This window comes from Cyprinodon tularosa, unplaced genomic scaffold, assembly GCF_016077235.1.
Source record: "Cyprinodon tularosa strain WSP-4 unplaced genomic scaffold, ASM1607723v1 ctg264, whole genome shotgun sequence".
NCBI lineage: Eukaryota > Metazoa > Chordata > Actinopteri > Cyprinodontiformes > Cyprinodontidae > Cyprinodon > Cyprinodon tularosa.
The window spans coordinates 376,963-401,699 of NW_024038968.1; the positions used below are offsets into that span (position 1 = coordinate 376,963).

Below are 24,737 nucleotides of genomic sequence, written 5' to 3' on the forward strand. Positions count from 1 at the left end.
TTGGATGGGTTGCACTTTAGTACCAAATTTCATAATGGATCTTACCTTTTGCTTTATATCAAAAAGACAAAATTTGATGCTTGGCCATGCCCACTCCCTTGATATAGAATAATCCTTTTGATACCCAATGTCTAAGATTGATGTGGAGTGAAATTAGAAGTTTGCAACTCAAACGCTTTGGGAAGAGTTCGCTCAGATGTCATAAAGCTAAATAAGTAAAGTGATTGCCTCGATTCAAAATGGCCGACTTCCTGTGCGGTTTGGACCATGGCTCCAAGAGGCTTTTTTGTAGGTTTGGATGGGTTGCACTTTAGTACCAAATTTCATAATGGATCTTACCTTTTGCTTTATATCAAAAAGACAAAATTTGACGCTTGGCCACGCCCACATGCTTTGATGTAGAATAATCCTTTTGATACCCAATGTCTAAGATTAATGTGGAGTGAAATTGAAGTTTGCAACTCAAACGCTTTGGGAAGAGTTCGCTCAGATGTCATAAAGCTAAATAAGTAAAGTGATTGGCTCGATTCAAAATGGCCGACTTCCTGTGCGGTTTGGACCATGGCTCCAGGAGGATTTTTTGTAGGTTTGGATGGGTTGCACATTAGTACCAAATTTCATAATTCTCAGTAGAGGATGGCCTGAATCTTACCCTTTGTTTTATATCAAAAAGACAAAATTTGACGCTTGGCCACGCCCACATGCTTTGATATAGAATAATCCTTTTGATACCCAATGTCTAAGATTGATGTGGAGTGAAATTAGAAGTTTGCAACTCAAACGCTTTGGGAAGAGTTCGCTCAGATGTCATAAAGCTAAATAAGTAAAGTGATTGCCTCGATTCAAAATGGCCGACTTCCTGTGCGGTTTGGACCATGGCTCCAAGAGGCTTTTTTGTAGGTTTGGATGGGTTGCACTTTAGTACCAAATTTCATAATGGATCTTACCTTTTGCTTTATATCAAAAAGACAAAATTTGACGCTTGGCCACACCCACATGCTTTGATGTAGAATAATCCTTTTGATACCCAATGTCTAAGATTAATGTGGAGTGAAATTAGAAGTTTGCAACTCAAACGCTTTGGGAAGAGTTCGCTCAGATGTCATAAAGCTAAATAAGTAAAGTGATTGGCTCGATTCAAAATGGCCGACTTCCTGTGCGGTTTGGACCATGGCTCCAAGAGGCTTTTTTGTAGGTTTGGATGGGTTGCACTTTAGTACCAAATTTCATAATGGATCTTACCTTTTGCTTTATATCAAAAAGACAAAATTTGACCCTTGGCCACGCCCACATGCTTTGATGTAGAATAATCCTTTTGATACCCAAAGTCTAAGATTAATGTGGAGTGAAATTGAAGTTTGCAACTCAAACGCTTTGGGAGGAGTTCGCTCAGATGTCATACAGCTAAATAAGTAAAGTGATTGCCTCGATTCAAAATGGCCTACTTCCTGTGCGGTTTGGACCATGGCTCCAGGAGGCTTTTATGTAGGTTTGGATGGGTTGCACTTTAGTACCAAATTTCATAATGGATCTTACCTTTTGCTTTATATCAAAAAGACAAAATTTGACGCTTGGCCACGCCCACATGCTTTGATGTAGAATAATCCTTTTGATACCCAATGTCTAAGATTAATGTAGAGTGAAATTAGAAGTTTGCAACTCAAACGCTTTGGGAGGAGTTCGCTCAGATGTCATAAAGCTAAATAAGTAAAGTGATTGGCTCGATTCAAAATGGCCGACTTCCTGTGCGGTTTGGACCATGGCTCCAAGAGGCTTTTTTGTAGGTTTGGATGGGTTGCACTTTAGTACCAAATTTCATAATGGATCTTACCTTTTGCTTTATATCAAAAAGACAAAATTTGACGCTTGGCCACGCCCACATGCTTTGATGTAGAATAATCCTTTTGATACCCAATGTCTAAGATTAATGTGGAGTGAAATTGAAGTTTGCAACTCAAACGCTTTGGGAGGAGTTCGCTCAGATGTCATAAAGCTAAATAAGTAAAGTGATTGGCTCGATTCAAAATGGCCGACTTCCTGTGGGGTTTGGACCATAGCTCCAGGAGGCTTTTTTGTAGGTTTGGATGGGTTGCACATTAGTACCAAATTTCATAATTCTCAGTAGAGGATGGCCTGAATCTTACCCTTTGTTTTATATCAAAAAGACCAAATTTGACGCTTGGCCACGCCCACATGCTTGGATGTAGAATAATCCTTTTGATACCCAATGTCTAAGATTAATGTGGAGTGAAATTAGAAGTTTGCAACTCAAACGCTTTGGGAAGAGTTCGCTCAGATGTCATAAAGCTAAATAAGTAAAGTGATTGCCTCGATTCAAAATGGCCGACTTCCTGTGCGGTTTGGACCATGGCTCCAAGAGGCTTTTTTGTAGGTTTGGATGGGTTGCACTTTAGTACCAAATTTCATAATGGATCTTACCTTTTGCTTTATATCAAAAAGACAAAATTTGACGCTTGGCCACGCCCACATGCTTTGATGTAGAATAATCCTTTTGATACCCAATGTCTAAGATTAATGTGGAGTGAAATTGAAGTTTGCAACTCAAACGCTTTGGGAGGAGTTCGCTCAGATGTCATAAAGCTAAATAAGTAAAGTGATTGGCTCGATTCAAAATGGCCGACTTCCTGTGGGGTTTGGACCATAGCTCCAGGAGGCTTTTTTGTAGGTTTGGATGGGTTGCACATTAGTACCAAATTTCATAATTCTCAGTAGAGGATGGCCTGAATCTTACCCTTTGTTTTATATCAAAAAGACCAAATTTGACGCTTGGCCACGCCCACATGCTTGGATGTAGAATAATCCTTTTGATACCCAATGTCTAAGATTAATGTGGAGTGAAATTAGAAGTTTGCAACTCAAACGCTTTGGGAAGAGTTCGCTCAGATGTCATAAAGCTAAATAAGTAAAGTGATTGCCTCGATTCAAAATGGCCGACTTCCTGTGCGGTTTGGACCATGGCTCCAAGAGGCTTTTTTGTAGGTTTGGATGGGTTGCACTTTAGTACCAAATTTCATAATGGATCTTACCTTTTGCTTTATATCAAAAAGACAAAATTTGACGCTTGGCCACGCCCACATGCTTTGATGTAGAATAATCCTTTTGATACCCAATGTCTAAGATTAATGTGGAGTGAAATTGAAGTTTGCAACTCAAACGCTTTGGGAGGAGTTCGCTCAGATGTCATAAAGCTAAATAAGTAAAGTGATTGGCTCGATTCAAAATGGCCGACTTCCTGTGCGGTTTGGACCATGGCTCCAAGAGGCTTTTTTGTAGGTTTGGATGGGTTGCACTTTAGTACCAAATTTCATAATGGATCTTACCTTTTGCTTTATATCAAAAAGACAAAATTTGACGCTTGGCCACGCCCACATGCTTTGATGTAGAATAATCCTTTTGATACCCAATGTCTAAGATTAATGTAGAGTGAAATTAGAAGTTTGCAACTCAAACGCTTTGGGAAGAGTTCGCTCAGATGTCATAAAGCTAAATAAGTAAAGTGATTGCCTCGATTCAAAATGGCCGACTTCCTGTGCGGTTTGGACCATGGCTCCAAGAGGCTTTTTTGTAGGTTTGGATGGGTTGCACTTTAGTACCAAATTTCATAATGGATCTTACCTTTTGCTTTATATCAAAAAGACAAAATTTGACGCTTGGCCACGCCCACATGCTTTGATGTAGAATAATCCTTTTGATACCCAATGTCTAAGATTAATGTGGAGTGAAATTGAAGTTTGCAACTCAAACGCTTTGGGAGGAGTTCGCTCAGATGTCATAAAGCTAAATAAGTAAAGTGATTGGCTCGATTCAAAATGGCCGACTTCCTGTGGGGTTTGGACCATGGCTCCAAGAGGCTTTTTGGTAGGTTTGGATGGGTTGCACATTAGTACCAAATTTCATAATTCTCAGTAGAGGATGGCCTGAATCTTACCCTTTGTTTTATATCAAAAAGACCAAATTTGACGGTTGGCCACGCCCACATGCTTTGATGTAGAATAATCCTTTTGACACCCAATGTCTACCCAATGGGGTTTGGACCATGGCTCCAACAGACTTTTTGTAAGTTCCATCATGGGATGACATATGAAGCTCTACAGAGAGCACTCACCCCCTCCACCCGCTGGTACAGCCCAGCTGATTTCTCCAGGTCCAGCGGCATCCCATTAAGAGCCCAGGTGAAAGTCAAGTCCATGGTGGGGTCGTGGGAGGCATGACACTGCAGCGTGACGTTCTCCCCCTGGTTGACATCGGCATTGGAAGGAGCCAGAGTGATTTTGGTGGCATCTGCAAGAGAAACACATCTGTAAATAACAGAGGTCAGAGAAACAGGAAGGATGAGGGGAGATTGTCTGCATTTTCTTCTCATTCCTGAATGATTAGATTGAATACTGGGATGTAAAGAATCAGGCGTGGAAGAGGAAAGGAGGCCGTTCATCTTTAATCCAACAGCGCAGCCGAGTTCACTTTAAAACAGGAATCCCTTTGACTGGAGACTGTTGGACTGATGTTTGTTTGAAAAATGTAACATGAAATCAATAAAAGTAACTTTTATTCTGTAATTTTTTTATACGCGGATTCAAATTGTTAATATACTGTATGCACAATTAGATAATTAAATATACCAATTAAATTATGAAAGATACATTTGAAATTATTAATTAAATAATTACATGTTATTAAAAAAATTATACTTTAGAATTAAATACCTTTTTTATTTGTATAAATGAATATTGATTGAAGTTATAAAAAATCTCTATTTATTCACTGGATTGCTGATTGCCCGTTGGTAGTACAGTGTTGAAGTAAGCCACCGGCTGCCATATTGGTACTCCCTAGTTGGACCGGTCACAATGTAAATGATCCGTGCGCTACAGCATCGAACAACGATGATGTTATCATACATACATAACACTGACATTTCACAGTGAATTACTTTCTATTTTCTCTACTTTCTATTTTCTAATGTTAGACCCAATATCAATAGCTAACTCTGTCAATGTCTTCCAGTCAGTCCCAGATAGCCAGACTAATGTTAGTCTACAGACTATACTATAGGATCCATCGGCTTTAGATGGATTTATTGCTTAGTTCATCCACTAACTGGAAAATGACCTGTGGAACGTCTTCCAACAGCCAGAAAACTCCTGCGTTTAGCAGCCAGATGCTACACAGGGAGGCATTTTTGGGGAGTACCAATATGGCGAGCGGTGTCTTCACTTTTTTCAGCCAATCAGCAATCCACTGAATAAATAGAGATAAGTGGTTTGACCCAACATGTTGAGACAATAACAGCACAGCGTGTTACAGAAAGCTCAGCTTCAGCTTTGACAAGTTGTAAACAGGTGGGTTTACCTCTAACAGATAGATGTCCCGTACTGTTGGCCTTGCCCAGGTAATTTTCAGCAAAGCAGGTATATTTCCCTTCATCTGCCCGGCTGATGTTATAGACCCACAAAGTACCATCTGGAGTCACTTTGATTCTGAGAGGAATAAGGTGAGAAAAACAACAGCTGGATCATAAAAGCACATCAACAAATTTATGATCCTTAAAACTAGAAAAGTCACAAACCAAATCAATATTTTAATTTTGTGCATCAGTTTCTCTTATTGACTTTAGGGCCCTGATCTATTAAAGTGTTTGCTTTAAAACAAAAAAAGGTTTAAACCTGATACCATCGGCAAAGCTGATCTACAGACAGATCGCAGCCAGAAATGCCCCTGTGACACCAACAAAGTAGTAGGCGCATTTAATTTAGCCTGTGTGCCTTCAAAATACTGCAGAAGAGATTCTGCTTACCAAAACATGTAAAATACTGGGAGGATATGTAACCCTGACCTAAAACATTCTGGCAGTGAAGTTTCTGCTTCTATTGTTAAAAGTCTGTGCCCTCATTTAGCACTACATTACCCATGATGCACCCGTGAGTTAGCCGGTTACATTGTGCTTTGGTTTGGCTCAGTTCCGTGAGACCATCCACAGTGCTGGGATTAACAACCGATGCCAAGGCTTTGTTAATCATGTGTGTATTTTGTTCTTATCATGTAAGCATTTCTACAGGTTGTATCTGGTACCTAGGCCTTCAGTGGGTACCCCTCAACTTAATATCTGTTACTTATCCTTTGAGATCCATATATATATATCATATACATATGGACAATCATTTCCAATGATGGGTGTCAGGAGGTTCATATCACCACTTTTGCCTTTTGATTTAAAAAAACAATAGTATTCAAATGTGAAATGTAACAAGCACAGGTATAACTGGGAGGAAGATCAGTGTGAGGATATATACAGAGATCAGTTAGCAAGAAGCCCCGTTAAGACAACAGCAATTATCTACTCTATAACCAGTGCTCCACTATGTTTATATCATTGTTAGGAATCCAGTTTGTGTGGGTTGTTTTTGTGTTTTTCTCTCTCCACCACCAGGTGGTGCCCTGTTCCTTGTTGGGCCTCCCTGCACACCTGCGGCTCGTTGGATCATCACCGAGGAGTATTTGAGCTGCAGGCTGCCACTACCTCAACGCCAGAGTGTTTGGCGGTTTTGGGTACTCTAGCTAAGCTGAGATTAGCAGAGTCTAACCGAAGCTTTGTTTCTCTGAGTCTAATCTTGTCTTTGTCTTTGCTCTTCGGCAGGAAGCCTTTCCTGTGTAACTGGAAAACCTGGACCTTCTCCCCCTGGAAGCATTACTGAGTACACACTGAGCAGAGATAAACCTCCACATGATCTGTTCAAGTCCTCATCGGAAAACCAAGTGACAGTCCGATCCTTTACTCCTCTGGGTCCAACGTATGTCTACCTGTCCGCTCTCCGAGTTCCCTCTCGTCTGGATTAATTCCCCACAAACTAGATTCAAGGATTAACAAGAGGCCTCTCAAACGTGAGTTTCTCTCCAGCTATATTCAAGCCTCAGTCAATTTTCCTACGGTCTCTGAACTGGTCACCGTGACCTCTCCTTCAGACTTTCTGGTTCCGGTTCACCAGTCCACTGAGTTCCAGATCCTACTTCTGTGTTTCATCAACATTCAATAAACCTGTTACACCTTTTCCCTTGGTCTCTGAGTGATTCTCTGCATGTGGGTCAGATCGCTTAAAGGAATAGTACACCCAAAACATGATTAGCCTTCATTTTCTACTCACCCCCATGCTGAACAACACTCTGGAGTACTTTTTTTATATCTCAAATGCATCTGGAGATCTGGGAGGCTTCTTGCTGTCTGCTGACATTCAAATAATGGAGGTCTATGGCGCCCGAGGCAGAAAGGTTCATAAAAGTCCACAAAAAACGTGTCAATATTCCTCCATACTGCTCGTCCAATGTATTCCAAGTGTCCTGAGTGGGTAGCGTCCAGAATTTACTCGAAACGAAGTCATTTAGAATGTTTTTAGAGCATAAACAGTAGTGTATAGGATTTCCTGAAAGCGCGTTCACGAGTCTACGGAAACTGCGGCAGACCAAACCAGATGAAAGTGAGCATTCAGCTCGGCAAAGAACTCATGCTCTTCCTCAACACTGAAGTCCTCAAACATTTTTCTTTCGTTGTTTCTTTCTTTGCACAGGTAAACAGCACATTTCTTCTTCTACGCTTGCATTATCGGCAGAGCAGACGCTGAATGCGCACTTTCATCTGGTTTGGTCTGCCAGCTTCCGTAGCGTCGTGAACGCGCTTTTAGGAAATCCTATACACTACTGTTTATGCTCTAAAAACATTCTAAATGACTTCGTTTCGAGTAAATTCTGGATGCTACCCACTCAGGACACTTGGAATACATTGGACGAGCAGTATGGAGGAATATTGACACGTTTTTTGTGGACTTTTATGGACCTTTCTGCCTCGGGCGCCATAGACCTCCATTATTTGAATGTCAGCAGACAGCAAGAAGCCTCCCAGATCTCCAGATGCATTTGAGATATCAAAAAAGTACTCCAGAGTGTTGTTCAGCATGGGGGTGAGTAGAAAATGAAGGCTAATCATGTTTTGGGTGTACTATTCCTTTAAACCATTTATGACAATCACCAGATAAAACGGCGCATAAAGGATGAAAATAAAATATTTCAAACTAGTAGACATGCTGATTATTTATAAAGTAAATCCATCCTTCTGTCTTTGTGCAGGAAGTCTTAGTATCTCCATTTAGCATCAGCCATTGAGGTCAGAAACACTAAATGCAGATTTTAGGGAATCTAAAATGTAGATTGTTGTTAGCTTAACTTGGCTGTAAACATTTTGCTCTAACTCACCAATCAGAGGACAGAAAATGCAGACGAAGGTGCGGGCCCTCTAGCTGGCCCCGTGAGGCGAATCCGAAATCTGATTGGTTGAAGAAACTATTCCTCAGTAATATTGTTAGAAGACCCTGGGAGGATTTGATTTACATGGCAACACACTAAGGCTGAAATCTTATTTCCCACTTGAACAATGTAGTGTCTACAAAATGTGTCGTCTCGATCAACATCTCATCTGTCGTGGCTTTCTCCGCGGTGTGCTGGTCATGTATTCTCCTCATGTTCGCCTCACAAGTAGTTTGTAAGATGGCTCACCTGTGGCTGCCTGGAGAACAAGCCTTTAGACGTCAGCCACGCTGATGGGCTGGCAGCTTGTGGCGATCTACTGAGCGAGGTGATTGGTTAGCTTGGCTGATAGAGCTGTGCTTATAGCTTCATCCATGTCAGCACGTCACGTTCTATGTGGTAATTTCACAGTCGCCTACACGGGTAGGAAGACTGATCCGTTCTCGCCCCCAGATATAAATCCCAACTACAATATCAAGGTGAAAGTCATCATTAGTATAGATCCAGCTCCGATCCCAACTGTGAGAATAGATTAATGCAGATAACAGCCCAAGCAATAAATAAATGTCTTGCTACTTCTCTGTTGCTATCTGCGCACTGCTGTCCGTACGGCTGTGGTGCTGAAAGAGGCTCAATATCCAGCCGCTATTTTCATTTGTCTGTGTCTAAGGATACGTTTACACTGCAGCCTAAAGTGACCATTTTTGCTAATGTGCGACCTGGATCTGATCTATTCATGACAGTCTGAACAACACAGATCTGATTCTCTTTCTAGTGCGACCCGGGTACCTTGGATCTTTGGTCCTGAATCCAATACAAATATGAAGTTTTCAAATGTGACCTGTGAGTGAACGGCCAGGTCGCATTCATCCCACCTGTACGCCATTATGTAATAGCTAACATAGGTCACTATTCTGCGTCTTGCTACGCAGAAGCAGCAAGAAAAACAGCAACCATGATGGACGATGATAAGGAGAGCAGTATTTATCTTTAACCATCTTAAAAAGATTTTTTTTAAGGGTGGAAAAGATCTCTAGATGTTCTCCAGCGCTACCATCCATGTTTACTTCTATAAACACAGAGCACGCTGGCATGTGATGTCATGGCGTCCTCTACTGCGCATGCGGGACACTTAAGCTCTATGAATGCAGTTCACACAGGAGATCATATAAAGGTTGTTTATATTTGGAAATGTGAAAAACAACGCAAAAAGAATCAGATTTCACAAAAATATCTGAGCTGAGCATCAAGGCCTGTCAGAAGAGGAGCTACTCTGCTGTGCTTGTGCCTCCAACTGATTATTTTATTTTACAAAATCAGAGAAGGTCCTTCCTCTTGTGCTCCACTTAGCTGAGCTGCAGGAACAGCGCTGCAGATAGATGTCATGCCGTCTGTGGGCAGTGCTGTTGCATATTAAGGCTAAATTTATGATGCACAAAAATAGACCAGTCTGTTCCTCCAAACACAACCTCTTTATTTAAATATGCTGCCTACGATAGTTATGGATCACTTACCCAATGAATCTGCAGCTGCAGTTGATCAACTGTAATGTGGCAATAAGTGCAATTTATGTCTTTTGTTAGCTATTTTTACTGTTTTCTGTTGTATCTGTTGTTTTACTGTTGTAAAAGTATTAATTTTGCAAAAAAAAAAAAAAAAAAAATATATATATATATATATATAGGTTTTGGTTGCATAAACTTCGACGGATCCAAAATATCTAAATATTGACATCAGGTTATAATGCCAGCCTCGCATTTTTCACCACTGTCAGCTTAGTGTGTTAATATTATACAATGTTGAAAAAATGTAAACGTAAAAACTTTTATAGAAAACTCTGATTGTGTGATTTATTTTATGTGATCAAAGAAATGACTCCATATCGTACCTGCTGCTGTTGGTAAGGAGCTCCGTCCCGCGGCTCCAGAACAGGATGGGCTTGGGTGCTGCACGAGGGCGACACTCCATCACTACCTGGCCACCTCTGGCTGCTGGGATCAGTTTCCTAACCGGATTCAACCGGAAGTCAGGAGCTTGGACTGAAGGGAGGATACAGACGACAGCAGCATGCAGGAGATCACAATGTGCGTGAAGGAAATGGTTAAAAAGATGTCTTTAAAACTTCAACAGGACATCTCGTCCCTGAGAAGGAGTCGCTCTCTGACCTTGGACCCTCAGCTCTGCAGAAGAATAAATGGTGCCATGTTTGTTCTCGGCCACACACTGGTACATCCCTGAATCCTCAAGGGCCAGGTTACTGATCCTCAGATGAGCTCCGTTCACAACCAGCCGATCCTGTGGTTCAGTTGGAAAGATTTCATCACGGGAAACAAGAAGCAAAAGTACGGAAGAGAACGGCAGAAACTTTAACACAAATATGGGTGGAAGAAAGACTGAAGTAATTTTTAGAACCGTCTACCTCTGAAAAAAAACAAGGAAATAAGGTAAGAGATAATTTACAGTAGCAGCCAAATAAAAATGAACCTTCCAAGTCAAACAACCACCCAAGGACTACCCAAGGACCAACCAATGACCAGCCAAGGACCAGCCAATGACCACCCAAGGACCAACCAATGACCACCCAAGGACCAGCCAATGACCAGCCAATGACCACCCAAGGACCAGCCAAGGACCACCCAAGGACCAACCAATGACCACCCAAGGACTACCCAAGGACCACCCAAGGACTACCCAAGGACCAACCAATGACCACCCAAGGACTACCCAAGGACTACCCAAGGACTACCCAAGGACCACCCAAGGACCAACCAAGGACCAGCCAATGACCAGCCAATGACCACCCAAGGACCAGCCAAGGACCACCCAAGGACCAACCAATGACCAGCCAATGACCACCCAAGGACCAGCCAAGGACCACCCAAGGACCAACCAATGACCACCCAAGGACTACCCAAGGACTACCCAAGGACTACCCAAGGACCACCCAAGGACTACCCAAGGACTACCAAAGGACCAGCCAAGGACCAGCCAAGGACCACCCAATGACCAGCCAAAGACCAGCCACGGAAATTGGGGACATTTTTAATGGCTACTACTACTACTACAAATTAATGGGAGGAGTAAAGAGGAGTAAAATCCTCTGTACAGATCACACCTTTAAGCATAAAGTGAAGCATAGTTGCTAATCGAACCTAGGCAGGCGGCCATGTTGGCCTGTCTTTACCTGCGAGGAAAGAAACAATCCGTTGCGTATCCAGCGAACAGTGGGTCGAGGTTTTCCAGCAGCCAAGCAGGTCCAGTGAAGTTCGGAGCTGATCTCCACCTCTGAGTCGCTCATGACCTGCAGCCACTCCGGCTGAGCTGCAGGACCAGAGGGGCTAGTCAAAAAAAACATCCCAGACCGATGACAGGCATGAGCAAATGCTCTGTTTCTCACCTTGCACTACGATGCGTCCTTGGTACGTGTCTTTTCCCTCAGAATTGTAGGCTTCACACTCATAGATGCCCTCATCATCAAAGGAGAGCTCAGGTAGGGTGAGGGTGGGGCTCTCTGAGGAGGAGCCTGCTTTAGACGGCATTAAACCGTCAACCTTCCTCCATCGAAGCTTAGGGACAGGACTGGAAAACAGCAGAGAAATGAATAAACAGTAATAATCCCAACGGACTGAATGTGTGGCAGAGGAACAGTAACTAACCTTGTTACAGTACTTTTTTTGAGGATCTGTACTTATTGTGATTTTATGTCTTTTATTCTTACAGATAATTTTTGAGACTTGTTCTTCTTTATTTAAAACTCTGGGACGTTGTTATTCAATAAAAAAAAACTTAAATCTCAGTGGGAACCGTGTTCTGGTTGTCCTGATTCACCGTCCCTGCTGGTCGGCAGAGATTATAGGGAGGATTTTTATTCATATTGTTAAATTTCACTTTAAATAATCAAAATATTTTTAGTGTCATTGATTCTCAAAATAAATGTATTATTTCTATTATTATTATTGTCCTAAGAGTTGATAACATCAATATACTGATAAACTATCATGTATTATACAAAATGATACAAAAAATTTATATATATATATATATATATATATATATATATATATATATATATATATATATATATATATATATATATATATATATATATATAATTTTTATATATATATATATATATATATATATATATATATATAAATTTTTATATATATAAATGATATAATACGTTCCTCCCATATCATGGGGAAAAAAAATGAACAAATCCTGTGAATTTTGAAACTGTTATTATTTTTCAATATTATGTTGGAAACATTTATTATTTAATATTTTGAAATCCAAAATAGTTAAAATAAATATGTCTGTTGGTTTGATGATCTTTATTTTATGTAATTTTAATTCTCAGTTCCAAATGTCTGCAGTAGCATTGCTCCAGACATTTTGAATTTAGAAATCTTTCTGGATAGAAAGCGAAACATCTTCAAACTTGGAAAACAAAGTCCAGCTGTTTTGGTTTGAACTTTTGTTGGAATATTTGTAAATTGTTAGATAAACATTTAAACAGAAAAGATATTTCATAAAGATCATCAAAGGGGGAACTGATTATATCAGGTGGCTAAAATAGATGGTTCCCCTCTCATAACTTTGGCAAATAATGATCAAATGTCACCAAATCCACAGAGTTTGTTGTTGATGAAGAGAGGAATAAACACAGTTAAAGACGTTCAGATTAATTCATTTCTTCCCATATTATGGAGGAGGAACGGATTATTTCAGGCAGCTGAAATCTTCATTCTCTCCTCTCCTCCCATATCTTTGAGAAATAAAGAGCAACTGCTTCCAAATTCTCAGAAATTATTAAGTGTCATAGCATGTCAGATAGTAAAAATGTCCTTAAAGGGGAACGCCGTTTTTTTTTTCCATTGGGCCCTTGATTTTACGTTATTGCATCATGTTCTACTCACCCTAGTGTAATTTGGAGCCGTTCTGAAGATATTCCGTTAGGTTATATCCAGGTAACATCTTCCTATGGGCAACGACTTGAAGGATGAATGAACGGCTACCATTCCTTCATCATGTCCGCTGAACTGCTGCTAGTTTTCCTCACATGCCTGGAAGATGTCTAGTGCTGCTACCAAAGATGATCTCGCTCTCCAAATGGAATTGAACGATTCAGATTAGCTAGAATGAATAGAAGGGGTAGAGCGTAGCCGCCTGGTGCACTCAGGCGTTGCCAGATCCTAGCAGCTCTGTGGTAGAGCTGAGAAAAGGCTTCTTCTCTATGTTACAAAAGGCTACAAAAGGCTCTATGTTACAACAGGCAAACTGTAGACGGTTTAGGGAAGCAAATGGCTTCAAAAAGCCACTTTGCAACCAGCTAGCAAACAGAACAGAATGAGAGCCACTTAGAGGCTGGCAGACGTTCCTCTTATAGCTTTGACCTTTGAACAAAAGGTCAAAACCGTTTTGATCTGAAATATTTTCGCGCCTTTCACAATAAACATTTCATAATATACATCAGGATATAAACTAATTCTAAAAACCAAGTGTGCAACTTTTAAAGGCTACAAGTTATGATTTAAGGTACAGTAGCAGCCAATGAAAATGGCAGCCCACTTCCCTGCAACTCCCAGCAAAATCCCCTTCATCGTCCAGCCACTCGAGGGCCCCCATCTTGCATATTTGTCTTACTCTAACTCCACCCTTTCACTGAATTACAGGGTCTGACCAGGAGATGGAGCTTCTCTTTACATCTTAATGTCCAAAAATCATGAAAGAAAGAATATTTTAGATGTTTAAAAAGGAATTGTAGTGGAAGTTTTGCCAAGTGGAGAATTTTTGAATGGCTACTAATGTAATAGGCAATTTCTGACAAAGATGCATAATTTAGTTTACTAAACTGGTTTAGATCCTGTGATGATTCCACTGCTTTCTGTCAATAAGAGAACTGAATGCAGGCGTTACACAGAACAAACTGCATCAAACATGGACAAATGTAGGGATTTCTGGTGGGAAACTTACTTTCCGTAAGCGAAACATTCCAACTGGGCAGTGTGTCCGGCGAGAGCATACGTCTCTGCTGGGAAGCGCAGTTTGATGCTTGGTGCTGACCTCCTGGGATTGGCTGAAATAAACCAAAAACTGAAAAAGTTAGGACTTTGGCACAGGCGTTCCACGTACCAAAGTATTTATAGGGATCTCGGAGGAGCCTTTCTATTCATCTGCTCTACTTTATTAATTATTTTGCGTAGAGATTTTACTTTTATGTAATTTTGCTTTAACACCTAAATCTGTTGCAGGTCAAGATGTTGAACAGAATCTGTTTGGCTAAACTACTGAGACCTCCTAACATCTCCCACATACAGGGGGAGATTTACCACTAGGCAATACTAGGCAGTTGCCTAGGGCCCCAAGTTCCTGGGGGCCCCAGAAAACTCTGTTTACAAATGTCCTCCATATTGGATCAGTCCATTTGCTGCACATGTTCAGAAAGGTCCAAACAGACAGCAGCAAACCATTTGAAAACAAACCATGCAAAGAGCAGTGTTGCCAACTTAGCGCTTTAGTCGCTATATTTAGCCACTTTTCAGACCCCTCTAGCACTTTGATTTCTAAAAAGCTCCTAGCGCCAAATCTAGAGACTTTTTTCTGCTACTGGAGACTTTGGAGACAACATCTAAAAGCAGCGAACTCTGCTCTCCAGAGCGAGTAGATTGGTAACCCCGCCTCCTGCTCTCCTCTATCTTGTCTGCTGTCATGATTCATGCAGCTATTATTTCATCCAAATGAAAAATGGAGAACAGATAAGCAGATCATGGCTTGTCTACAGTGAAAAGAAGGACTGGGTTATTTACTTTGGCCTTTTTGGAAACACAGGAAGGAGCAATCAGCTAAGTGAGCTTAGTGCTTGGAAAAAATCTTTCATTCCTTTAGAGACAGCATGAAAAGTCAGCTGAGTACAAAACATAGAGAGGAAAACAAGAAGAAAAGGGACAAGAAGAGAGGGACACAACCTAGAACAGGTAATGGATGTCTATTCTATTTACATTTCTCTATCTGAAGAATGGGGCTGTTTGATGTTCCTGTCTTTGCCCAAATGGTGTACAAACCAGAGGAAGGTTTCTACTGTATGTCTCACTGCAAACGCTGTCAGAAAATTATTAACACAGGTAAATAGCCTTAGTTAGATTTGAACCTCATTGATCATACCGTCTGGCATTACGGTGAGCAGGCTGCCTTTGCTGAAGGTGCTTTTGGTGCTGATGTCCAGATTGATGGTAGTGAAGCAGAAGTAGTTCCCAGTATCATTCAACTCTGCTTTGGCCAAGTACAGGTTCCCTGTGACCTGTGACACAAACCAGCGGCCATCGTCCTTCCTAATGAAGTTGGGGAACTCGTTGAAGTACCAGCGATAGGACAGAGCTGCAGAAGATGAGGAGCAGAACATAACAGTTAAGCACATTCAAAAGCTGAGATGTATTGCAATCAGGAGTTAGGATGTAGGTTAAAGGCAGCTGAAAGTTAAAAAAAAAAAGCTTCTCAGGTAATCCTCCTCAGAACTTTTAGACTTTTACCAAACAGAAGCTGTAATCTATAATATTGCATCGATTTATCTGATTTATGTCAGATAAAACCAACCTGAGAAGATCTATTTTTATTTAATCATTATCTCCAGGATACCTGGTGTTCTCAGTTCTGTGCCATGAACCATGATAATAATTTTGGAACCAATGGCCATGCTTTATATTAACCATATCCATTGGGTTAGGAAGATAAAGGACAAGCCCCATTTCTCTCACTTGCACTCATTTTGGACCCTAGCACTCGGTTTTGTGTGTTTACGTGTAAGGCTAGTGTGGCCCAATAGTTATAAGAGCTAGGGGTGAGTGCCCTCCAACCCTTAAAATGATTCCTTCAGACCGTGGTTTCCCAGAACTCATTCAGCGAAAGGAAAAATGCCGTCCGGCTTAACTGCACAAATCTAAACGTATTTTTACAATTAACTGCGCATTAAAAAAAAAAAAACATGTTGGGATATCTTAGTTAGATATAAACACAACTCAGTTCTTTATTGTTGTGTTAAAACATTAATATTGCAAAATGGCTATTAGTAAAACACAAGTCTACCGAGAGTTTTTAAGCTTTGCTCTGCAGCTGACTTTGCTTTACAAAGTTAAGGTGGAGAGCCCTCCTGATGTGTGTCTGGCTGTGATCCTGCCATGCTAAGCTGCTAAAGATGGGAGAAAACTTAAGCCAGGCTTACACTGTGGGATTTTTTCAATTGTTTCACGCAGCTACAGCTCAAACTTTACGATGAAACCACAGGGTTTAAAAGTTCACAGCTCAACATGCTCTGATGCGATCTACCTGCTCACGCTGTACGTCTAAAAACCAGGTGAGACTTAGCTCCGCAGTGAGATGGCGCTACTCGGACTCGTCTATCTGGAAGCCAACCAGTAGAAGAGGAACATGAAGCTCACTAGAGTGAAACGCGCTGCCTTGGATATTTGGGCAACTTTGTGCTGAAAGCCCTAAAAAGAAAAGGAGACGACGTATTTGGACAAAGACATGGCTGAGCTAACGTGGCTACTACGCTCTGTCATGACTGAAAAATCAGCCAGAAAAGGACAAAGAATCGAACAGTGTATGGCCGACTAAGTTTTCCAAAAACGAATATGTGTAGAGGTACAGGTCAGGCACAAGTCAGGGAGAGTTTATAGCCAAATAATTTGTTTCTTTGTGGATTTCTGATCATTTCATGTCTTTAATGTTGAGTAAAGACAAAGCTAACAGGATGGACGGCATAGTACGATATGCTAACATAACTGAGCTGTTGTTTATAAAGGTAGAAACAGGTTTATTTCATTAAGGGTTTAAACACTGATATGATGTTAACATTCATGTGTTTTCTTATGTGCTCATTACATTTTGATTACCAAATTATGACCATAAGTCAATTAATGGAATCCTCATGTCTGCTAGCTGCTAGCTCACTCAAAGAATGATTTAAAGATGTCCGCTCATAATCAGAACTCAAACTTCTGAAAGTTCTTTAACCCTTTGAAACCGAACGTGTCGCCCGCGACACATTTCACAAGCCAACTTCAACTTACCGTAACTCTGCGACGGTTTGCGCTATCAGAAAAATTCAAACTGTCTTTGAAAGAAAATAAATTGCACTTTCAGACATGCATAGTGTTATTACGGTAATTGACTTCCCGCCGCTCCAGGAAGCCCGCGAATGCTAGTCTGTGTCTCCCTCTGCTGCACGGACGAAGAGTGCAGAGTGAGGAGGAAAAGATGAGCGACAGAGCGGAGAGTCAGAGTGAAGCGCATGATAATATGACTAACAAACGTCCTTCAAGAGATAAAAAGAAACCGAGGAGGTTCCTGGATGGTTTTGTGTTTGAAAAAGGAGATCCAGTTTTTTCTTCTGAAGAAAGGTAATGTTTGATCATTGAATAACATTTTGAATTTTATTTCTGAATGAATGGGGCTTGTTACTTCATGGATAATAGCTTTTACTTGGTACACATAATTGGATGTATTTATAGATTTATTTTCAATTTTATTTTGTTTTTGGAATAGTTTAGAGAGTATAAAAAAATAAATAAATAAAAAAAAGAGTATAAGTTATTATAATATTCATCAATATTTACTTTGTGTAAAAGTGCACTTTTGCTCACTATATATGACACTCCTAAGTACAGCACCACACTCTTCATGTATTCATGTGTAGCTTACTATGACTTTTTTTATTGCTTAGTGTGGATTTGAGACCAACTTTATTTATTTACTACTATAAATAAAAGCTGTCATTGCTGTGACAAACTTGTATATTTACTGTTTTTAGAACATTTTCTGATGAAGAGCAGCTGGCTCCAAGGGGGCGAAGTAGAAGAGACAGAATTCCTTCTGGAGGGTCTGCTGGAGGTCCTTCTGGAGGGTCTGCTGGGGTCCATGCTGGGAGTATGAGGCACCGCAGCCGTTCCCCACATCATCCAAGGTGGAAGACCCATGAAGAGCCTGATGAGAAAGGCTTTCAACCCCTAAGGTTCTTCCCCAAAAGAATCCCTGGTGTTCAACCCCCTCTAAATGTAGGAAATCCACAACCAGGTGAAATTTTTGAGTACTTTTTTGACAATGAAGTCCTCACATTAGTTTGTGATTTTACAAACAAGGGGGCAGCCAGGAACCTGGAGAAAGGGAGGAAGTTCTCCTGGACTGAAATAAGTCCAGGGGAACTGAAGAAATTTATAGGCATGCTGCTCTACATGTCAATCAGCCGCCTGCCAAAAATCAGAGATTTTTGGTGGACTGGAAGTATTTTCAGTCTTCAAACACCAGCTACCATCATGTCCAGAGACCGGTTCTTGGCCATTTTGGCCAATGTTAGAATGAGTGACCCAGAGGAGGATCAGCAAAATGATAAACTAAAGGGCACAGAAACATATGACCCTCTCCACCGGGTCAGGCCACTGATGGAGATGATTGGGACAAGGTGCTGTGCCTTATACCACCCAAGGCAGCACCTTGCAGTAGATGAGAGGATGGTTTCGACCAAAGCCAGGCTCAGCATCAAACAGTATATGAAAGCCAAGCCAACAAAGTGGGGCCTGAAATTTTTTGTATTGGCTGATAAAAATGGCTACACGGTGGATTTCCAGCTGTACACTGGAAAATCTAACGTGTCATCGGAGAGGGGCTGTCGTTCGATGTTGTGACCACCTTAGTGAAAAAAGAGTACCTGGGCTCTGGATACATTGTCTACACGGACAACTTTTACACCAGTCCTGTCCTGTTCAAACATCTGAGGCAGCAGGGATTTGGCGCTTGCGGGACATACAGGCAGGGAAGAGTTGGTGTCCCCACCACCACTGAAAATGCCCTCACCAAAAAGTCCAATGGATGGACACCAGGGAGGTCTCGATGTGTTCCACCATCCACCCTGTTTACACTGGAGACTCTGTTCAGCGCTGGCAGAAGTCACCTGATGGGAAAGTACAGGTCGCTGTCCCCAGGCCCACTGCTGTGACAGAATACAATAAATACATGGGAGGGGTGGACACATCGGACCAAATGATTGGGACACATTCTATCCACCGCAAAACAAAAAGGTGGGTCACCACTGTGTTCCAACATTTGGTCGACATCGCTGTGACAAACTCCTTTGTTATTCACAAGGATCAGTGTTGTGCAATGAGAAGCAAGCAGAAGACCCGACAAAGTTTCCAGGAGGAGCTGGCAGCACACCTCCTAGGTGTTCCTCTTTATGACGAGCCACAAAAAGAAGCTGGGAAAAAACATCTACCAGTCCCATGCAGCAGCAACAAGCAGGCAAAGTCTGAGAGAGCAAGCATGGGGAGACGGCGCTGCAAGCTTTGTCAGAGAAGCACAGCCTGGAGTTGTGAGCTCTGTAATGTGGGCTTGTGTCTTCAGGTGGACAGAAATTGCTTCTGGGAATACCACCAAGGCCCAGGAAAATAAGGAGAAATGCAGAGAGGGGAAAATCGCCTGTAAATAGTTTTAATTGTTAGTCTGTTTCTTATTTGTAAAAATAATTGAGAATGAAAAAAATATTGTAAATATGTTCTATAGTGTTGAAATTGTCAATTTGTGATGCAAAATCTGTACTTCATGTTCAAATGCAGTGTTTTATTTGCATAAAATCTCCAAAATCTAATTTCGATTTTTGTTTTTTCTTGATATCAAACAGTTTTAATAGTGGTTTAGTATCAAGAATAATGTAAAATAATGCATTTATTGAAAGCTCTAAATGATTCTGGAAAAATGTGCTGAAGCACTTGGCCACAGGACTTTTTCTTCCTACTTTTTACTTTAAACAAGTAAAAAAAATGCCAGGCGGACTTTTGAGTGACAGGCCTAAAAGGGTTAAATCTGAAATGATTCCATCCTGTTCAATAAATGATCAGTTTTTAATTCAGAGTAATTTTCATGTGAATGTGCTTTACTGGAGGCATCCATGTTTGTCAAAGAACACTACTGCCACCTACTGGTTAGTGACGTCACGGTGCGGTATCGGCTGTTGATCAAGTCCCAGTGCTGTATCTGGTGTTTGTCACAACGCGCTATTATCCAAGTCATCTTGAAAACATTCTTCTTCCAAATGTTGGCCACATATTACGGGTTTTTAGTCTGGAAAATCCTCCCTCTTCAAGTTGGCGATCCAACGACCAACCCGTCCGTGGAGGATCAGGAATCAGAAAGGTGGAATAACTCTTTTTTTCACTTTTACCCGATGTATTCCAGCATCCAGCTGCCATGCACGTGGGCATTGTCAGTTTCACTATAGCTCTGGTGAATTTCAATGGTGAAGTCCTCTGGAAATCTTCAATAATTGTTGTCGATTGCAGATGTGTCTAGTAGTTCCCATTGATGGCAGGAGGGAGTTGTTACTATATTTGGGCAAAGATGGCCGCTCCCAGACTGATCACAACGAAAGTTATTGTTTTTTATTTTTTACTGATTAACGCTAAATTCATTAAATCACCGCAAACATATTAGTTTTAGGTATAAATAATGATTCATTGATTATTCCTTGCTGATTGGACTTTTAATTTATCTAAAGGTTATTGGTTCTTGATTTAGCAAATGATATAATAACACATTGTTTGGCTGGATAATGTTTTATTCACCTCTTGGATTTGCATGGATTGAATTGGTTTGAAAACATTCCAATTGTTCTAAATTGTTTAAAAGCTAATTTGAACAAATCCCAAAATCTTCATTTTAAACTTTGGTTCTTTGGTTCTCAAATATAAAATCCACGTTCAACTGTGATATTATTGCATCATCTCATTGATTATATTTTTAACTTCTTCTTTATACATAGCAGCTTCGTTTAGTTGTGTTTAACTAGTTTTTAGTCAAGTTTTTATCCCAAATATGCTTGACTTTGAGCTAAATAATTAAACTCTTAAATAGGGCTGCAACAACAAATCGATAAAATCGATAAAAATCGACTTTTAAAAGCGTTGGCAATGAATTTCATCATCGATTAGTTGTGTCGCGCGATTAATGCTTCATCCGCCGCCGAGGTTGTTGTGAATATATTCCATATATGTGCAGAATTATATTACCCCGGTGGGCAATAGATATATTGAAGTTGCTCAACACTCGGCCAAAGGATAACGGATCTCATCTCTTCCTGCCTTCAAAGATGGAAGAGGTGTCTGTTTTGTTAAGCTTGTGTTGAAGCAGGAAGGCGGGTGGTGGTACCTGGGTAATGTGGGGGGGGCTGACAGGCATGGACGGTCCCTGCACCCTCATATACAGTCTGTGAAGTCCTGCTGTTAGGGGGGAAATCATGAAGGTCTGAGGAAGGAGGAAAACACGGAGATTAGGATGGGATGTGAGATTTCTGCTTCAGTAACAGAAGGAAAGCTCAGTGTTTAATCATCATCCTCCAGGGAGGTCTTCCTACACTCACAGCCAAACTTGACATTAGCAGCCCGGCTGATGATGGTCCCACACGGGTTCTTAGCCAGACACTGGTACGACCCTGTGTCCTGAATACTGTTCGGGTTGCTGATCACCAGGCTGCCAGCCACTAAAGTGTAGCGGCTGGACCCCAGCTCCAGCAGGGTGCCATTCAGTTTCCACCTACAGGACCGGAAAGGAAACAAACTATAGAAAAACTACATTCAATTCAATTCAATGGTACTTTATTCCTAGGCTCAGAGGTGAAATGGTATAATCTTGGAGAAAGTTGTAGGCGCATAACAATCTTTTCTACAGGGTTTCGTCATGATGAGACTACAACAAAAACTCTGAAGACTGGCAGAAAAAATGATCAACCAGCCTGACCCAGAAAATCTGTCTCTATCTGAAATTCAGCTCCACACTGGCCTTCAGAGCCTTTATCTACTCAACTCTCCGGGGATGAAATGTAAATATGAGGCTCTGCCCTCCGCCCCCCTCCATCACATAAAGACATCTATGAAGCTGCGCTGTTGGTCGGCTGACTAACTGTTACTCCTGTCAAGGACATTGACCCTGGGAATAGTGCTTCATGCACTTCATTGGCACACACTGATGCTCAGATATTCAGCCTACAAGAATAGATGAACTGAATTGAAGATATGATGTTGTATCTATGGAAGCCCGTTTCTGCCACATGAAAAAAGAAATAATGCCAAATTGAAAGTCATAATTATAAGATACAAAGTTTGAAAGTTGAATATCTCATAATTATGACTTTCTTTTCCATTTTGTGTCATTCTAGTTGTTTTCTGGTTTTACTCCTGGGAGCACCTATCGCTTCCCCAAGGAGAGCTGGAAGAACAGTCTGCGTAGAGCAGAGGTCACGCATTAGAGGACCGCGGTCCGGATCCTGACCCACCTGCTGGCTAATCTGGACCCAACCTGATTTCGAAAATGTATAAATTACCGCATGTTGTCTGACGACAGTGTCTAACTTAACTTTTACCCTGAAATCCCACATCCTCCGTCTCCCCCCCGCAGCATCCAGACCTCCTGCAAAGCAAAGCTGCAGCCTCCGCTGTTCCTCCCGTATTGCTGCGCTCCGACTTATCCTCAGAGCTCAAGGAGAGCATGCGCCATATTATCAATACATTTCTCAGGAGTAAAACATGCAGAAATGAACACTTAATTTAATATGACATACTAAATAAATCCCAATCAGCATCCAGCAGATGTGCAGTTTCTAATGGAGATGAGAAATCTGCTTCCTGGTCTGTTGAAGAACCAATAGTTTGCATCCAATGTTTTGAATAAACTATGTTAGCTTTTTGAAATATAGAAGAATTATGCTCTAATTTATAGTTACCGATCTGTTGTTACTGTATTTTTATTTGACAAACCGGATGTTCTCGCCGTAGTGGTTCAGTTTTCCGGTCCCCTTTGCAGAAAATCGGATCCAAAGGAGGGGCTGGAGGAGAACTTAAACAATGACTAAATACTTTTTTTTTTTTCAAAGAGGATCACTACTTTATCCGTTTTCTGTCCTCCTGAACTCCCATCATGGGGAAAGTTTTCTATTTTAATGTTTCATTCATTGTTTTTGCTCCAGTCTGTCCTGCTTACTATAAACGCGATGTGCGACTCCAAACTGACTCTTTCCCCGTGAGATTAACAGATTTTATTTTGGATTTTTGGATTTTCCCCATTATACTTTGTAACTGCATCTCTCTTCCTGTCAGACCCATGAAATTGCTGCTGAATTGCTGCATAGTCCAAATAAAATAGACGTGGGCCGTTTCTCATTTCACGAGAACACGAGTACGTACTCGCGTTCTCGTCAAGTCCGATCTTCCAGCGTTCTCGCCAAGAACGGGCGTATTGTGTATTGGAACAGAAGCGTACTCGTGACGTCCTCACATCCAACGTTCTTTAACTAGACCGAGAGAAGTGCACTACAGACGGGGTAAATTTAGCCCTGGCTGCGGTTACCCTCGGAGGTCTGCTGGTCACTCTGGTCCGCTCAACATCGGACCTTTTTTTTTTTTTTTCGCACTAACTCTGTAAACAGACCACACAGGGAGGCTTCAATGTATAATGTTATCGCCTCAAACGATTTCAAAACGTACTTTTGAAGAACAACAGCAGCAGAAAAGGGAATGTTTAACTTACCACTGTGAGCGCTGTCTGGAATCAAGCTGCGGCCGCGGGGCATTCTGGGGAAGCGGTCAGTCTGAAGAACGCACAAGTCTGCTCTGATGCATGCTCGATAAAGAGGGCGGGGCGAGAACAACATCCGGGGATTTGATGCATTATCGATCTGGCGTTCTCGAGAATCGGAACGGTACTCTGGCTGAGGCTGATGACGTGTCACGAGTACACGAGAACGCTCAAGAACGCATTTTGAGAAACGGCCGTGGTCTCTATCTCAGTCGGAGCTACGCTGCCCCCTGCTGGAAATCATCCCCATTTACTTTCAATGAGCGCTAAACGCTACAACCTCGTCTGACATGATTTTGCGTTGGATCAGATGCAAAGTTGGATTTTCTGTGATCTGGCCTTAAGGAGTGAAATGAGTTTAGGTTTAGGGTCACAGTAAGGCTGTAGAAATGGGTTAGAAATGAATGGAGGTACAACAAGTATGGAGAAACATGATGGTGTGTGTGTGTGTGTGTGATGTGTGTCTACCTGTCCAGCCCTCAGAGTGAGGACCATTTTTCCAATTTCACCATTATATTGTTGCATCACACCGTTTTTTTCAAAGTGAGGACGTTTTGCCAGTCCTCACATGCTAATTTGCTAATGGTTAGGTTAAAGGCTCAGGTGGTTAGGGTTAGGGTGAGGTATGCATTGGTAATGGTTAGGTTTGGGGTTAGTTTTAGTGTTAAGGCATAGAAAGTAGGGCTGGGCGATAATTCAATATATATCGATCGATAGACGTGTGGCGCAATAGAAAAAAAGAGAGTCGATAAAAGTTCGATAAAGAAACGCAGTTTTCCTTCCTTCTCATTGTAGCCTAGCATGTAGGT

At 41.4% G+C, this 24,737-nt stretch overlaps 1 protein-coding gene across 1 annotated transcript in view; it reads right to left on the minus strand.

Annotated features, from left to right (window-relative positions):
- Positions 1 to 24,737, minus strand: part of cntn2 (contactin 2) — a 66,404-nt gene that overhangs the window by 34,066 nt on the left and 7,601 nt on the right. Inside the window, exons 4-13 of the mRNA XM_038289159.1 lie at positions 21,719 to 21,891; positions 21,508 to 21,603; positions 15,478 to 15,690; positions 14,290 to 14,392; positions 11,711 to 11,892; positions 11,498 to 11,634; positions 10,479 to 10,608; positions 10,202 to 10,352; positions 5,371 to 5,498; positions 4,127 to 4,302 (exon numbers count right to left, since the gene is read on the minus strand). Of these exons, the coding sequence (XP_038145087.1) occupies positions 4,127 to 4,302; positions 5,371 to 5,498; positions 10,202 to 10,352; positions 10,479 to 10,608; positions 11,498 to 11,634; positions 11,711 to 11,892; positions 14,290 to 14,392; positions 15,478 to 15,690; positions 21,508 to 21,603; positions 21,719 to 21,891 (1,489 nt within the window). The remainder of the gene's footprint in view (positions 1 to 4,126; positions 4,303 to 5,370; positions 5,499 to 10,201; positions 10,353 to 10,478; positions 10,609 to 11,497; positions 11,635 to 11,710; positions 11,893 to 14,289; positions 14,393 to 15,477; positions 15,691 to 21,507; positions 21,604 to 21,718; positions 21,892 to 24,737) is intronic.